The following is a 16,651-nucleotide window of genomic DNA, read 5'->3' as shown; positions in this document are numbered from 1 at the left end:
ATGACGGTTTAATTCTAATTCTTGGTGTTTTTTTTTTCTTTTTTTCTTTTCAACCATTAAAACACACAAGCAGAATTTATATTTATAGAGCAAGTTAATCAATCAATTGAGAACTATCGTCTTTGAGGATAATGTGAAATTAAAATAAATAATCATTTGAAATTACATACATTTTTTTTTCTAAATTTCCTTTTATATTCTACACCACTTGTGGCATAGGAAATATTACATTTATGTGCATGTATGTAACACCCAGATAGACATACGATAAATCTACCTTTTATTATATCGATCGAAGAAGAAGCATTTTCTGAATCGATTTAAGCTCACTTTCTGTCTGTCCTTCAATGTGTCTGTAATATCTGTCCATGTAATTTCGTGTTCAATTTAGAGGCCGCAACTGATGACATATTTTAAAGAAACTTGGTACACCCAAGGACGAACGCTATTGATATTGAATTATGGTTCGGATCGAGCCACCTTTTCGACCACGAAAAATATTGCAACCTTTAAAAATATCGCGACAAAGCTCCCCGAATAATAGTATTTCATATTTGGGGTGGGGAAATTTTTTTGAACCCTCTCTCTTATATAACTGTTCTTACGAAAACTGAATCTTCATGTAGTAAAAAACTGTTATTTTCAATATATCCTGATGAAAATTGGTTCATAATAGTAAATTGACAAAGAAATCAATCTTGCGAAATTTGGACCACGTAGATCGATTTCTTGGATCTCAGCACATGTAAAGATTCTCGGGAAAAATAAAGTAAAATCTAATCAATCTAATCGCTCACCTCATATAAGATTTCTTATAAATAGTAAGCCTAGCGTTTAGCGAAAAAATTAACAGCAGGAAATTTGGATCACACAGCTGTAGTTTTTAGGACCTAACACGTATAGGAGTTATCATGAAAGACAAATTCTTGTATGGAGAAAATGCGTAATTTCTAATTTTTTAGGATAATTTTTAGGAAGTAAGTTAAATTTTCGAAATTTGCATCGCGGCATGTGGTGTCTCGGACATCCAGCAAACAAAGAAAAAGAATGCCTAATATTTATTGTATTATTGCCAAAACGAGACTTGTCACTTGTTCTATATTAAATTTTGAATATTGTTTCTTTTGCTTTCAGCAATTTTCTAAGAGATCCATCATATTCACTTAAAACACTCCATAAACTTTTAGTCGAGTTAATTGTTTTTTACTATTCAGTAATGAATTTTTTTCAAAATTCTTGTCAAATTAATAAGTAGAACGTATTGCATTTACATGCCCTTCTTTTCAAGCTTAATATCTAATTAATATTATATAGCTATGCCTAATTGTCAAAATTGTTACACGAACTGCTTGACAAGTTCTTCTTTTCCATACAAAAATTTGTTAAAAGCTTTATAACTAAAAGTTTGTCGTAACAGCAAAGTATTGTGAGAAGAATTCAATAACAAAGTTTCCGTTTCCCATATATAACGTCAAGCGAGTAATTAAAAAGTTGGAGTAAGAGGCGCGTGGCATTAATTATCACTAAATTTATACATGTTTACTTTTATTGTATTATTAATCTTTTAAAAGAGAGAATTATGTGAAAGTTTATTTACTTTTTTCTTAACTGCTAATGCTTACAATTATAGACTGTTTGACGCCTACTTTTTAGTGTTACATTGGAAATAATAAAAGTAGTATGCTACCATTAGTCGTCGGTGTGCTTAAGACAGCAGATCATTTATTAACGCATCAAACAAAATTCTGTTCAATACGTATTGTTTTCCGTTGTTATGCGCTGCTTTTCCCTCCAATAAGTGGAAACAAGAAAAAACTTTGTAGTTGTGCAAGATCGACCATAAGACACCTTACTCCATAGTGCGTAGTACAATTCTTCTTTTACGTTACTGATAGAATCTCAAAAATTATACCTCGTTTCCAGGTATATGTTTCAAAGTAGCTCTTAGATGCGGAAGAGGAATCCAAAATTTGATCTGACGCGATACAGATTTAGAAAGTTTTAAATTCTTGTCGAAGATATTATTGTTATGTTCGCCACATCAACTACTAGACGTGAAACTTTGTTCCCACGCAAAGACTTGCATTTCATGGAAAACATTACTTTAGAAAGGGTGCCATCAGAACTCAAACCTGCTATAGTTCATTTCTATGTCAAATTACTATTATTGACCACTTCTTAACAGAAAACATTGAAAAGTAATTCTTTGTATCGTAAAAATTGACTTATGCGTTAAAAATTTGTTAGAGTTAATTTCTACGATAAAGTGTTGTCGTGGGCCTATAACTATTATAAAATATGAAAAATTATACCCTCTGTCCAATTTATCATGGCAAAGTGCTATTACTCAGCGAATTTCGTTGAGAAATTTTGAAAAGTGTAAATTTTCTCCGTGTAACGATTTTTTGCGAATATAGTGCATTATGATGGGTTTTATGATCGAATGAAATCCACTTTCAATAGCGTTCGCCTTTTGTTGAATGAGCTCGCACCGTAGTTTGAACATAAAAAGGCAACAGACGGATAGGCAAGCTTAAATCGATTATTTAGAAAATGTTTCTAAATCAATCGCCATAATGGGATTGGGTCTGCCCTCTCAGTCTTACATACATCATCACAAAGTTAACATATCCTGTGCCATAAATTGTAAATTGTACGGGGTATAACGTATCTAAATTTGTCACCGCAGAAGTGTTGTAACAGCGATAGATAAGATATGAATGAATCAAATGCATCTGTTATCAAAATGCGTTATTTCCTCTTCTAACAACTTCAACTAAACAGCTATCGATTATACTGTTATCAAAATTGATTAGATAAGATTTAATTTCAATCACAGCTCAAGTGGCAATTGTACCATAAGTACTCGAAACAATAAACGAATTTTCTATTCATATATTTCATAGTGAAAGGTGGTAATGCAGCTTGTGAGTAGCTTAGGGTCATCTTAATGTATCTAATCAATCCCCGATAATTTTCGTGCGTTCAACTATTCCGCTACAATCAAGGTCGTTTACCTAATACGATATAAGACAGTCCAAAAGGCTCATCCATCAACTAAAGAAATTTCGAAATGTTTGTCCTTTAACATTAGAAAGGAGAGCACTGCAATCGGACGTGGTTTAAAAAATGGATGGGTTTGCCGATAGATGCAAAGTTTTCCCATGTAAACAATACCTCTTTATTAACGCCAGACAAAAACCGGGTTTAGGCTAAGGGCTTAGCTGAATTCATAAAAAGTTTCTACCGATTGTGTCCGCAATGTAAAGACGTACGCACTCCCTTGGTTAATAGCTTGTAACAATTTGCGTTAGCATATTTATGGATCTTGCAGTTTTCAACTGTTCAGATGGGCCAATTGTATCTCGTGCATTTAACTTGAACTCTCTTTGGCCCTTAACTACGATTGGTTGCGTTCCCTCAAAAAGATACCAGACAATAAAACTATAGATGTTAAGAAACTATATAGGCTTTCTACTTTTCAATTGGGAATGCCAGGTTCAGGAGATGATCTGATCATTTCGCAGACGTCTAATAAAGCATCGATACAACTGAGCATCGGTCTACAGCCAGACAGCAATTTTATTAGTAGTTTGTTCTTTAATACGTGTTTCGATATGTGTTCGAATTTTTCGACCGGCCGAATCTTTTAATTATCCTACGATTTGCCTTTCGTGATTACGGTGTTAAATGTATATGTAATACACATAGTCGGAGTCAGCAGCGTTTGATTGTACGCGTAGGCAGCTGGCTAAAACGTCGGAATTCTAACACACAATACTGATGCATAAGCATTAATAGCGCATTATCAAGAAATTATTTATTAATAGCCTTAACATTAATATACGCTTTGTCACAATGTCTTCTCTTCGTTCGTCAATATCCATGCCTCTAACTACCTGCACCGTTTTTTTTTCTACCGCAGGCCGCCTTGTCGTCGAGTCGTTTCTCATAAAGCAGCTTTGGCATTGTTAGGTTTTTGATTTACGCCGTAATTTTAAATGGAATAAAGTAAGTGGAAAGTAAGTAGATTATCTGGACATAGTGTAATTTCTTTTCAACTCAAGGCAAGCAAAAATGTATAATCCCAGCCCACATTACTTCTGACTTCTTATTAGACATACAAGCAACAATTAAAAAATAACTGTATTTATTCACTTTAATATATTTAAGTCAATTTAATTTCATTCCAAACCCGTAATTACAGCAATAATAAGAGTAATAACAGTAGAGCTTCATAATAAATAGAAGGTAAACAAGTAAGAGTTGCGTTAACAATATCTTGATACGTAACTACATTGTTAACTAAATTGCACTGCAAATAGTTCTTGTGCACTACTACAAATATAATCTAACCATCGATTGAAAATCAAAATTAAAATTATACTCACAATAGAGAGCTAGTGTCAAAACTGTTTAAACTTAGACGACTTCGACTGCAGGCAATTCATCTCGTAAGCAATTCAAAAATACATTGCAGCTAATCCATTGTTGTGCTACCATTCCTTCCCTATTACAAAATGTGATCCTGAGGACAAAGAACTGGCGTGGGGTATCGCTACAGTTCAACATCATAGGTAAAGCGTTCATCACCTACCGCAATCGATGTTAATCAGAGGCGCAGAACACGCCCAGCCTTTCCGGCAAAATACGGTAGTTAAAATTAGACTGAGAGCATGGTTGGACATCGAAAGAAAACAAACCCTAAGCCAATGGTTGAGAAAGTATAGTAGTCAAACTATCAAGTCGCTCCATGTGTTATTAATTAATTTTTGTGTGGACATTGTATGTGCTCCTACGTGGTAGGCCCCAGGGTGGTAGGCCACTTTTTGTGTAACCAGGCGATGGGGTGTTTATCACACTTAGTTTTATGTAACTACACCATCAAATCAATTTTATTTAACCAATGTAGTAGTAAGTCTATCTATGACCTCTTGTATCTAAAACTGTTATGTAAACAGATTTTTAGGCAACCTTGCAATGCCACTATAAGAGGAATGGCGATCAAGAGTCATAGCTTAACACCTTAACGCTCACTTTAAAATCAAATCAAAAACGCACTTCTTTTTTTTTTTGTTCTATAAGCTAAGAATATAGGACTGCGTCTGTAGACGTCGTTCGCACACGACGTCGTACAAGCACACGCACATGTACAGGCGCCATTTATGTCAACGGGTTAATGTATTCCTGCAACTTAATTGAAGGTTTATATCTATGGTAATACTGTTTGGAAATTTCCAGGATAAACTCATCAAGCCGAGTACCGTAGGCAAACTGTGCCACAAAGCAAAAGTGGTGACATTTCTAAAAAGCAATAAGCGGCAGCTCTTGCAGCGGCGATGGGACTGTGTTGTTCAGAACAAACACGCTAATGGATAGATATAGAAATTCACTTTGGCACTGAAAAGAACTTCTACTATAAGCTTAGATATCGTCCGTTACTTTTAACTTACAAATTAATAAGTACAACTGTTTTGATTTAAATGAAATAAATATAGCTAAACACTTGCACTAATAATTAGAACTATTTGTTGGATTCTTGCTTTTGATACATTAACTATTTCTTTGACTTGGGAGCACTTTTCTGCATGCACAACGTATGTCCGTATGAAACCGGAATTTATATAAAGAAGATACATATTTACTATATGAAAACGGTAACATATATTTTACCTGAAGCATTGCCTAGCCCTAGTTAAATATTTTCCCACTTTTTAAACAGTTATCGAACTATTTGCGCAAATTTTCGTAAGACATGAAGCACTGCTTGCCAAGAGTGTGTCCCATCGAGGCAAATAAATGCTAATTGGAAAGACTCGATTGGTGAATATGTTATATGGGCTAACTTTAACCAGTCGAGTGTTGGGTTCGTAGTGCGAACCGGGTTTGCTCTATTGGATAGATGAACGGACTCCATGTCAAAGAATGACCTAATATTGCTTTTCTTTGATATTTTGCTTATTTCGCTAAATAGCGAACGGCACAAATCGATTAATTGTTGTTGGCAGCATTTGGTGTTAACCGTTTCACTGCACTTTACCAAGCAATAAGAGACCACATTTCACTGCTCTCTCCAAATAGAGAATATTATGTTCAATATTATGATTCAATCTCGCAGCGCATGTGGACCATAAGTCTGCATTTACCCATGAAGTTTTAGACGTGGAATCCTCAAAATAGATCTATTTTTCATCCCCAGTTAAGATACGATAGAGAAAACCATTTTTTTTTATATCATTCGGCAAAAAAGGCGCTGCCGACGCAGACTCTTTGTTTGGCGCAAAATGCCACATTTTCATTGCTAGACAAAGTATCTCTGCGTTGAGATATGCGTTGGTACTAACTACAAGCTAGATACAAGCTATAGAAAGAAAGCACAACTTCTAATATAGTTGTCGCCTACACATGGAGTTAGGGACTTCATGAGATGTTCTTTCATTTATAGACTGACTAACAGTGTTACTATGTATGTGGCAGGTGTGTGTTAAATTCAAAGGGAAGTTTCACAATGAACCCAGTTGAACTATTACGATCTGTATACAATAAGAGTTTTTCAATGAGAGTGAAAGAGCAAGCAATCAAACATTAACAGGAGTCTAGTCTAAGCACTTATTTTTATTTCCATAGCAACATTTCCTGAAAGACTTTGTTGAATAAGTTTAACTCAAAGAGACACTCTCCTGTACACACTCACACGTACGCGGAAGTTTTTATCAAGAGCCTAGCCTGTAAAATAATTTTGGGTAACATTTTATTTACGCATACGTGCAACTAGAAGCGATCTTGTGAAAACATTTGGAAATATATATATTTATATATTACGCGCAAAGAAAATGAGTGTCCATGCTAATGACCATAAAAGTCTTGAACGGTAAGCTTATTATCAAACGCATTCGCTTCAATTACGTAAATTTTAAATAAGCCACAAGATAAAACCAATAATTCATTTATGTTTGATAAGAATTCAATAAAAGCTCTTTACCGTCAAACTAGTAATCTACAGTCGTCTATCAGTCGCTGTAACCAGCGCACATTCAAATAATAATAAAACAAAAGAAAGTGAGTGTTAGAGAGGCTCATCAAGACGTGATAGATTTCATTAAATAACGAAAAGATCATAAAGAAATAAAACTAACACGGAAAGCAAATTAAATATGAATTTTACTTTTGTTACGTTAGCGGCGGTCGTGATCTGTGCCGCTGCTATAGTCAGTGGTAAGTAGGGCAATAATTAAAAGTGATATTTTTTTTTCTATTTTTTGAATAGAATGCTTTACAAAATTAAAGCCATTCAATTATTATTAAATAGTAGATTTGACGATGGACAATATATAAAAGGCAGCCGGATCGAATGCGAATGCGAATGCGAATGCGAATTAATTAAATCGCAACCTTTCTCTCATTCTGAAACTCTTGAAAATTGATTTTCCTTAATTTTACTCTCCGGAGAGAAGGAAACTCATAAAGAGGCATATTTCCTATTCTATCCTAACTTCCGTCCCATTACGAATCTTACTTATGTTACAAAATCTATGATCCTAAAGCTTGTTATCGAGCGATTCACAAACGGAAGTAGCATTTTCCTGTTTGTCATAGCGCTTACGAAATTCACGGTAAAATTTCAAAGCGTCCTAACATTTTATAGCATTTTTTGCGATAATTATTTACTAGTTACCAAAGCAGATTAGATAAGAAGTGAATTCATTCAAAGCTCAACTATCTATACATGCGTAAATAAAAGGAAAAGTTGGAATTTTTATAATATGTATTATTTCAGCCAAAGTCGGGTATGGACCAGGTGAACAGGCATGAGGCCACGTTGAGGTGCGCAAGGGTGCTCGCATGTTTTATTGGTTGTACTACACCACTGCCAATGTCAGCGATTACACTAAACGACCTTTAGCAATTTGGTTACAAGGAGGTCCGGGGGCCTCATCCACCGGCTATGGAAATTTTGAGGAATTGGGCCCACTAACCCTAGAAGGCGATTATCGCGATTGGACCTGGGTTAAAGATATGAATGTTCTATTCATTGATAATCCAGTTGGCAGTGGTTTCTCCTACGTAGATAATAGCTCTTTATTAACGACGGATAACAAGCAAATTGCTAAGGACTTAGTTGAATTCATGAAAGGCTTCTATAAATCGCACTCGGAATTTGAAGAGGTTCCTTTGCATATTTTCTGCGAAAGTTACGGCGGAAAAATGGCTCCAGAATTCGCTTTAGAATTATATTACGCTAAAAAAAGAGGAGAAATACGTAGCAATCTGCAATCAGTAGCTTTGGGTGACCCTTGGACTTCACCCATAGACTCGGTGTTAAGTTGGGCGCCATTATTACTGAACATGGTAAGCGAACTTTTTACTTTGCTTTTTTCTTTTTTTTCAAATTAAAAATGAAATTCCGCTTCAGGGCATTGTAGATTATGACGGTTATGACAAAATTATGGCCGCTGCCAATAAAACCTTGGAATTAATAGAAGCCGGCAAATGGACCGAAGCAACTGCCCAATGGGGTAATACACAAAGCGTAGTACATAAGCAATCCAAAGGCGTAGATTTTTATAACATTGAAAAGCCAACTCGTGGTGACACTTTTCAAACAAAACAATCTGATTACGGTAAAAACCATTTGTTTAGTATATGCAGTTTATAAGACAAAATATGCTTTTTGAATAGATGTCATGTTCCGCACATTGGTGCATTATGATATTGATGAGAATCGTGATCAAATGTTGTCCGATCTAATGCGAACGAATGTTACCAAAGCTTTAGGTTTACCTTCCCATGTAAAGTGGGGTTCGCAAAGTGGACTGACATTCCAAAAATTACGGGGAGATTTCATGAAACCCGTAATAGATGTTGGTACGTAATTAACATGCTAAACTAAGCCACTATCACAAGAAGTTTTACATATATTTTTTTAGTTAGCGAACTGCTGGATAAGACCACCTTGAAGGTTGGCGTTTTTTCCGGACAATTGGATTTAATATGCGCTACACTTGGTTCCGTTAATTGGATTGATCGAATGCAATGGAGTTACAAGCAGGATTATTTAAATGCTCCACGCGAAGCTATTACCGTTGATCGTGTATTGGAGGGTTATGTAAAAACTGCTGGTAATTTTTCCATGTTCTGGGTGAATCGTGCCGGTCACATGGTGCCCGCGGATAATCCAGCTGCAATGAGTTTTATTTTGAAAAAATTTACTAATCATGGTTAAGAGTTTTAAAAAATAAACCCATTATAAAAAACGATGCAATATACGAAAAGTACTTTATCTCGCATAGTGAGGATGACAAACCATTTCTACAAACGTATGCAAACGGCGTTAAACGTTCTGCCGCATTATGTGACGAGTACCAATGCCAACGCCATTTCTCAAGTTGTCTCTGTCCCAATAAAAGACAGAGTTACGAACCAATTATTTGTTCCTTTTTTTATTCCGCAAATCCCTAGGGTATATCTTGCTGTAACTTACTTGATTGCCAATTTTTCTCTTGTTTTCTATCGGAAAAAGAATTAAGGTGGGATTTCGTCTTCAAAGACGGTCCATTGAGTTTGTCATTACTTAACGTATTCTAAAAATAATATTGGTTATGTTTCTTTCACTCATTAACGGCAGCCTTTTCTCCCAAAAAAAAACGCACGAAATTCTAAAACGAGTCTTCAAAAAAGACTAGTTTACCACCTGAAGAATTGCGCTTAATCTAACCGAGATGGCTATGATCTCAAGCAAGTGCAGGAAGATTCCAAGCCAAACTATGGAAGTCCCTAAATGCCTTGATATAAATAAATCACTTTTAAAGTTTTATAATATTTCCTTTAATCTAAAAAAACGCTTCACCTAGTTTCTACAATGATGTAGAAGTGAATGCTACACGTGTCACATCGCAATCATATATTTTTTTAGATGAAAGAACTCTTCAAATTCTCCATGTCGCTGGTAATTATTTCGTTCTTCGAACTACCAATGTAAAAATAAGTACCGCATTCACTAGGAAGAGGAGAAGTAAGCTTCGCCGACCATGCAATGCATATACATTCTTTATCACTACCGAATTTTCAATCGATTTAAACATGTGCATCCATTCCTCCGTGTAATGCCATTCATTCGCCTGACCGCAAAAATGTAGCAGAAAGATTGGAAGTTCTCGCATGCAGGTTGATATTGAAAGTGGGCACAAGCCCGCAGTGAAGCGTAAGCTGAACGTAGCTCCATTTTCCTAAACAATAGTTTTCGTGTGTTTGCATTTTACGTACAAATTATAAAAGATAGAAGACTGAAGTTTCCCACATTTACTTTGCGAAAAACTCTACTATTTATATACAAAATTGTATAAAGTCGACCATGCCTACACAAAGTTACAAGTGACTAGATTTTCTTTTTTTCATTTTTTGGGGTTTTATGCTTATTAATCATAAAGTAAACGGGACAGAATGCTTAAAACTATTTTGTACGTGCGTTAATATTGTGGACACCAAGGCGGTATTAAAGGTTCGTTTATAGTCGGATACAATTTTCTTAATTATTTAAATGAGTGTAATTATCTATAGCTACCTACGCTGCACGAAGTTATATATAATGCGGTGAATTAGCGTTGATTAATCCAAACACATAGTCTGGACTGACAATATTTTTGGAATATAATTTCAAGACCAGCAAAACAAGTAACAGCGGCGTGGAAAGCGCAAGCGTGGAATAGCTTATTACGTGATGGTGTTGGCTATTAGAATTTATGGAATGCGGTAAATGTATTAGTCGATTCTTTTAGTTGTCTTTAAAGATCACTTAGTTGGTCCAGCTAATTCTTGGGTATGAAGTAAGGTTCGATGCTCCAAAATGGCTTTGGATCGTTATAAAATTGTTTTTAATTACACGATTACAGCCTAATGCCATTTCTCCGATACCCTTTACTACTTCTAGCGAAGGTTTCCGTGCCGCAAACCATTTTAGTGTCTAGAACCGCAGCAAAAATCAAGGGTTGACGGCGGACCAGAAGCCACTTAATTTCGAATACCACCTCTTTTTTTATTACAGTTCCCTTAATTTCCCTTAAGTTCATTAATTTATATAGTTCAATTAAATTGTCGTCTTCGATTGGAAGTGCTTGCAATGATGGAAGACGAGCCTTGCTTAAAGTGAATTCAACTTTTAGCTGATGAGTGGACTGTAAAAGCGGACTAATTCTTCCGTTATGAGCTTTGCTGTGTACTGATCTCGTCCTCTTGTACGATATTGAGAGTCGAATCAATTAGGGGCGTTTGATTTCTCAGAGGACAAACTACTTGGCTCTCTCTATTTTTGCTTCCTTAATAATTTTCGCCATCTCTTCAGCATAATCGGAATTTAGAACACCGAATAATGCTCGAGCGATATTACCGATTATATTAAACGGTAATCTTTTGAGTCGTTTACTTGTGAATAATTCCTCTTCTTGGACTATCGTTTCTCATTTCACTGAAATTATTAGTTAAGACGTTGCACACCGTTGAAATTATTGCAAGGCTTGAACACTTGAAGAAAAAGCGTTTAGGTCCGACGCAAACGGTGTGTCACATATCAATTTCCACTCAGCAGTGACCAACTTCGCCGTTCCCATTCTTTTGAAGTTTAAGCCTAGCTCATCAGGGAAATGTTTTACCGTGAAGTTTTTGCATATTGCAGCTGTGATGAGAAGTAATTTTATTAACTTGGTAAGTAGTATGGGATTGGTTGAAGATTTAATCCTTTTTGGTGGATTGACATCCTTATTGTTTTTGGGCATAAGACGAAACATGGTTGAGTTCTTTATCTTGTTTAGTACTGTCAAAGTATATCCCATATTCGCGTAACACAAAGATGAAAGAGAAAGAGGCATGAAGACCGCAACTTTCCTCAATTTGCGTCCTAGATCATGTTAAAGTTTCTGTCATTGTTCATTTATCGGAATTCGATAAAAAACGTCGAACGTTAATAATCTTCTGTTTAAGTGCGTTGCTTTGATCTAACTTAGCACCGCTTTTTGACATATTTTAACATCTTTGCACCACTTTTTAACATATCTTAACATCTTACTAGTTATGCACAGAAATGATCAATATTATTTTGACGTTATCGACTGACAACACACTATAGTTACGACCAAACTAAACTCTAGTGTACCATGTTCCCATAAGGAACATTTGAAGAAGAAGACAAATTAATTAAACAATTGATGATGATTAAATGAGCAAATGAGGATGATGAAATAAAAGATAAAATTTTAATTCCAATTTATATCCAAATTATTTACAAATTGTTTGTAATTGGACGGAGAAAGTGCTGAGTTACTGACAAGGACCATTTTTACCATTGTAGTGACACCACTTAGAAATTAAATGTTCTTTGGTTTATTGGATTATTTTAGATTCTTTATTTGTTACTTTCGTTTAAATTACTTGCTTATATCATGATGTATCTAATGTATGGTCAGTATCTTATATAGGAAATAACTTAATGCTAACTTAAGCAATATAACTAAAGTAAGTTATCGCTTAGAATAATAACGTAAGCATATAATATTATATTAATAGCTTATTACTAGAATTACACTATCTTAATTAGGTTAGGTGTAAAATGTAAACTTAGCAATAACTTGTAAATTACGGTAGATTGCGACAAATCGACAATACTACACCATTTCATAAAGGTGGTACCGGCGAACACAGGGGTAACAGTTTTTCATACGGGTATACACGGGATGGAGAATTATGTAGGAAAATATGAAGAGTATGGGTGTGAAGGGATCACGCCCATTTCTTTAAACACATCTTCTTAATAGATTAATGAATTTAAGTGCCAAGTTTCAGCTTTTTATCCCCACTTTTGCAACTGTGATGCTTCATAAAATCTACCCGTCAAATGGACGGGTTTACGCAGAACGTCCGTAGTCCTAGCATTAAAATTTTCTCTTTCTGAATATATTGAAGAATATAAATAAAAATATGAAAATGTCTGCAATAATATGCTTATAAATATCCTTTGGCTTTTAAAACCTTAAAAATAGATCGAGCTTTGTTAATGCAATGCTCTGCTTTATTGTTCACCACGAAGTTTCCATGTAATTTTTGTAAATTTCCAACCGCACTTTGCCTTTAATTTATTGTCCCCATTAAAAAGTTTTCTTTCATTGTTTTCTCTTATTAATAAACGTTAAAAATCATATCATCTTTCATTCACAAATCATATGAAATGTTCTGCAAAACTCAAACAAATCAAATTTTCTTCTTCTTTACTGCCATTAACCAGTCACAATGAATTTAAGTTGCGAGACCAATCACGATTTTGTTGCTTAAACATCATTGAGAGAAAGAAAGAGCGCGATTAAAGATTATGTTAAGAGAAATCGAAAACAAAAAATTATAACGAGAGTCGATAGACGAGAGTGAAACCATAAAGTCATTGCGTATTAAATAATTAATTAACGTCGTGAGATCATGTCACATTTTTCTTTGTCTTGTAAACAGAAAAAAAAATTGACATTGTGCACAGATTTCGTTACCTTCATAGTTAAAAATTTAAAAAGGTAAAAGAGCAAGAAAAGAGTTGAAATATGCACTTATAACCACTAAGATTCCTTTACAATACCTTCGTTTTAAAATTTAATATTAATTTCTCAACGTTAAGCCAACTTAGGAATCTCTTGTTAACCTAACGTTTTAGCGATTTCTTATAACCCATAAAACAGTTACAAACAAATTGGACGCTTATTCTCACATTTTTTGAATTATTGAGAATATATACGCTTATTCTCGTATATGGCCAAATTTTACATGGTATTAATTTTATTTACATATCGTTTAGTTAAGTTTGTGTAATGAAGTGAATTTTACTTCTATTGAATGTACAGCGCTGTAAATGTAATAACAGCAACATATGTTTGCTGCTTGCTTCTCTTTCGCTCTCCCTTATGTACGCGTTTTTGTATGTAATTAAAAATCCATCTAGTATTATATGTTGTAAAAATTTTTATTGATATAAAAACTATAGCCTCTTAAAATGGCCAAAGTTCGTATGCCGAAACAAAAAGTGATACTATGCGGGGACTACGGTGTTGGAAAGAGCTCTCTGTTTAGAAGATTTACGAATAACACTTTCGTCACAGACACAGACCGTAAATCAACATTGGGCTTAGATCATATCGAAAAAGAATACAAAGTTGAGGATAAACAAATAAAAGTAAGCCTCTAAGCATTAAATGAAATTGTTTTGTTGTGGTACGTTTCATTCACTGTTCCAGCTACAATTATGGGATACGGGCGGCATGGAACGGGTGGCTTCGGTAACTTCATCTTACTACAAATTTGCTGAAGGTGCAATTCTTGTATTTGCCTTAGATAATGCAGCGTCATTTCATTCATTGTCACAGCATTTATTGGATATTGTTACTTATGCTGAGAATGCCAAAATATTCATCTGTGGTAATAAAAGTGATTTAGAAGGCCGGGAACCCGAAGTTACCGATGCCGATGTGGAAGCTTTTTGTGAACAATGCCATAGCCTTATAAGTGCCACATATAAAACATCATGTAAAACGGGCCAGGGCATAGAAGATATGTTTAGCGATATATCCCGCATTTTAGTGGAAGCAAACCGTTCGAAAATGGATTTACAGGCCAGCATGGAACAGCATGGCTTTCAAATAATAGCCGGCAATCTGCAACCTTTGGATTCTCTGACTGAGGGAGAAGAGGCCTCCACTTGTATTTGCTAGCAAATGGGGAACGTCGAGTTCGGTTAAAATGGATGAGCAATGAAATGTTGCCGAACTTGCTAAGAAAAAACTATTATCCCTATATCATAGTAATCAGAAGATTTTTATAATAGCGCTAAAGGGGAAGGAATAATTTATTGAAAGATAACCAAACAAGATAATATCACTTCGAATACATTTTACTGATAAGCTATACATTCATAAGTAGGAATAAGTTAATAATTCGTAATCTTGAGATTCTATTTGTAAATTGTTAACTTTAACATCATCAAAAACCTTCATTGTGAACAGGCATTCAAACATGATCGTCCAATTATTATAAAAAATATTTAATAGGAAGAAAAATTTTTAGGGTTTAGAAAACTAAGCTTCTATTGTAGTTACGCTAAAAATAAATGCAAAAGAAAATAAAATACTAAAGTAATTTTTTATTAAGTTAATAACAAATCACACAACAAAAACAAATCTGGAAATTATTTTTAAGTTACTTCGATTAACTATTTAGGCTTTTCGAGCATTCGAGGAAAACGTTAAATATATGCTAACCACCACAGCCACAACAAAACAACCGCCAACCGTATACAATATCACTTTCTGACGCATTGCTCGCATCCACATCGAATTTAGCGTTCTGGATGCTCGACCTAACTCAGCATTCGTTTCTCTTAGACGAGCTCGAGAAGCTTGTATGGTTTCTCTTTGATGGTGTAAATCACCTAATACTTGAGCGCCCAATGACTCTGTTTCTAAAGCGACACGATAGCCTTCTTGTAAGCGATTGCCTGTACGTTCAATACGCTCCGAGTTGTCAAGTAATCTTTGTCTTTGGTCATGGCTCATTGACACATCTTCATAATAATCTTCATAATCGTCGATTGCAACATTAATCGCCTGCGCTTTGCGACTTTTTAAACTATCTTCTCTTGCTTTTTTGTATTCGTTTTGCAGTCTTTTCAGTTCAACTTGAGCACAATTCAGTTTACTAGTAGCTGTTGATCGCTGAATTGAACTCAACTCGCGTATCTCTAAACCCATCTGCTCAATCAATTCCTGAGCTTCCACTAAGCCGCCATCGATTTTTGCATACAACTCTTTGCGTTCACTAATCAAAGCTATTTGGCCGATTTGTATGGTAATTTCAGCAATAAGGATTGCATATTGTTGCTCATATTGTTCTAATAGAGACATTTATTTACGCAGTTTCTTTTGTTTGCCTTTTCTGTCTTTTTTCAATTAAAAAATCTATATTTTAATCTAGATTCTCGTTTGTTTTTTCTTTTTATTTTGTAACAGCTGTTTCTTATTATTTTTTTCGGCAAACTAATTACACCTGAGGTGAAGATTGCCAGAGTTAAAAATTTCTTCTTCTTTTCTACTCTGACATTCAATCATTTTATACAACTGAAAGTTGCATTGATGTTTTTCTCACACTCTAAGAAGTACACACAGTACAAATGCAATCCAAAATCCAAATAGGATTGTGTCCATCATGTCTCCCCTTGAACCTATTGATGAAACAAGCAACATTAAGCATCAAGCCTGTCTTTGCGGGATTAAATCCCAATACGGTAGAGATTAATTAATTAATTACATACTTAGTACCACATCAACTCTTTGGGGTAACCAAAATCTCCAACGGATGCTCTACCTTCATGATGACGACTTAAGTGCGAAAAAACTTTCTTTTTTATTGTATAAATGAACATTTTTCATTGCTTTTTTAACCAGTTCCTATGATGACAGCTTTCTTTCCGAATTAGAAAATATGAAACAATTATGACGATTACGAGTGCAAAAGCATAACTGAAAAACTGGAAAAAAACTGAGACAAAGTTCATTTCTTTAGGCTATGTTAATCATTATTAAACGTCATTAAGCATTATTAAACATTGTTAAGTATGTCAAAATTAAGCAGA

The 16,651-nt window shown here is 34.8% G+C and overlaps 3 protein-coding genes across 3 annotated transcripts; 2 read left to right on the top strand and 1 right to left on the bottom strand.

Moving 5' to 3' along the window:
- Positions 1-7,154: 7,154 nt before the first annotated feature.
- On the top strand, positions 7,155-9,254 carry LOC119633003 (retinoid-inducible serine carboxypeptidase-like). Its single transcript, XM_038026188.1, is given in 5 exon segments — positions 7,155-7,215; positions 7,778-8,349; positions 8,414-8,621; positions 8,680-8,865; positions 8,928-9,254. Coding segments are annotated over 5 exon segments (1,323 nt in total). The 3' UTR covers positions 9,224-9,254.
- Positions 9,255-13,829: 4,575 nt separating this feature from the next.
- Positions 13,830-14,985, top strand: LOC119633478 (ras-related protein Rab-14). Its single transcript, XM_038027054.1, has 2 exons — positions 13,830-14,200; positions 14,262-14,985. The coding sequence occupies exons 1-2, from the start codon at positions 14,021-14,023 to the stop codon at positions 14,733-14,735; spliced, it is 654 nt and encodes a 217-aa protein (XP_037882982.1). The 5' UTR covers positions 13,830-14,020; the 3' UTR covers positions 14,736-14,985.
- A 62-nt stretch (positions 14,986-15,047) lies between these two features.
- LOC119633477 (vesicle transport through interaction with t-SNAREs homolog 1A) lies at positions 15,048-16,006 on the bottom strand. Its single transcript, XM_038027053.1, has one exon. It carries the CDS (start codon positions 15,921-15,923, stop codon positions 15,237-15,239), a length of 687 nt encoding a protein of 228 aa, XP_037882981.1. The 5' UTR covers positions 15,924-16,006; the 3' UTR covers positions 15,048-15,236.
- Positions 16,007-16,651: the final 645 nt, after the last annotated feature.

This window comes from Glossina fuscipes, unplaced genomic scaffold, assembly GCF_014805625.2.
Source record: "Glossina fuscipes isolate IAEA_lab_2018 unplaced genomic scaffold, Yale_Gfus_2 2, whole genome shotgun sequence".
In the NCBI taxonomy this organism is placed as follows: Eukaryota; Metazoa; Arthropoda; class Insecta; order Diptera; family Glossinidae; genus Glossina; species Glossina fuscipes.
The sequence above is the reverse complement of the archived record's forward strand: the minus strand, read 5'-3'. Positions and strand labels throughout refer to the sequence as shown.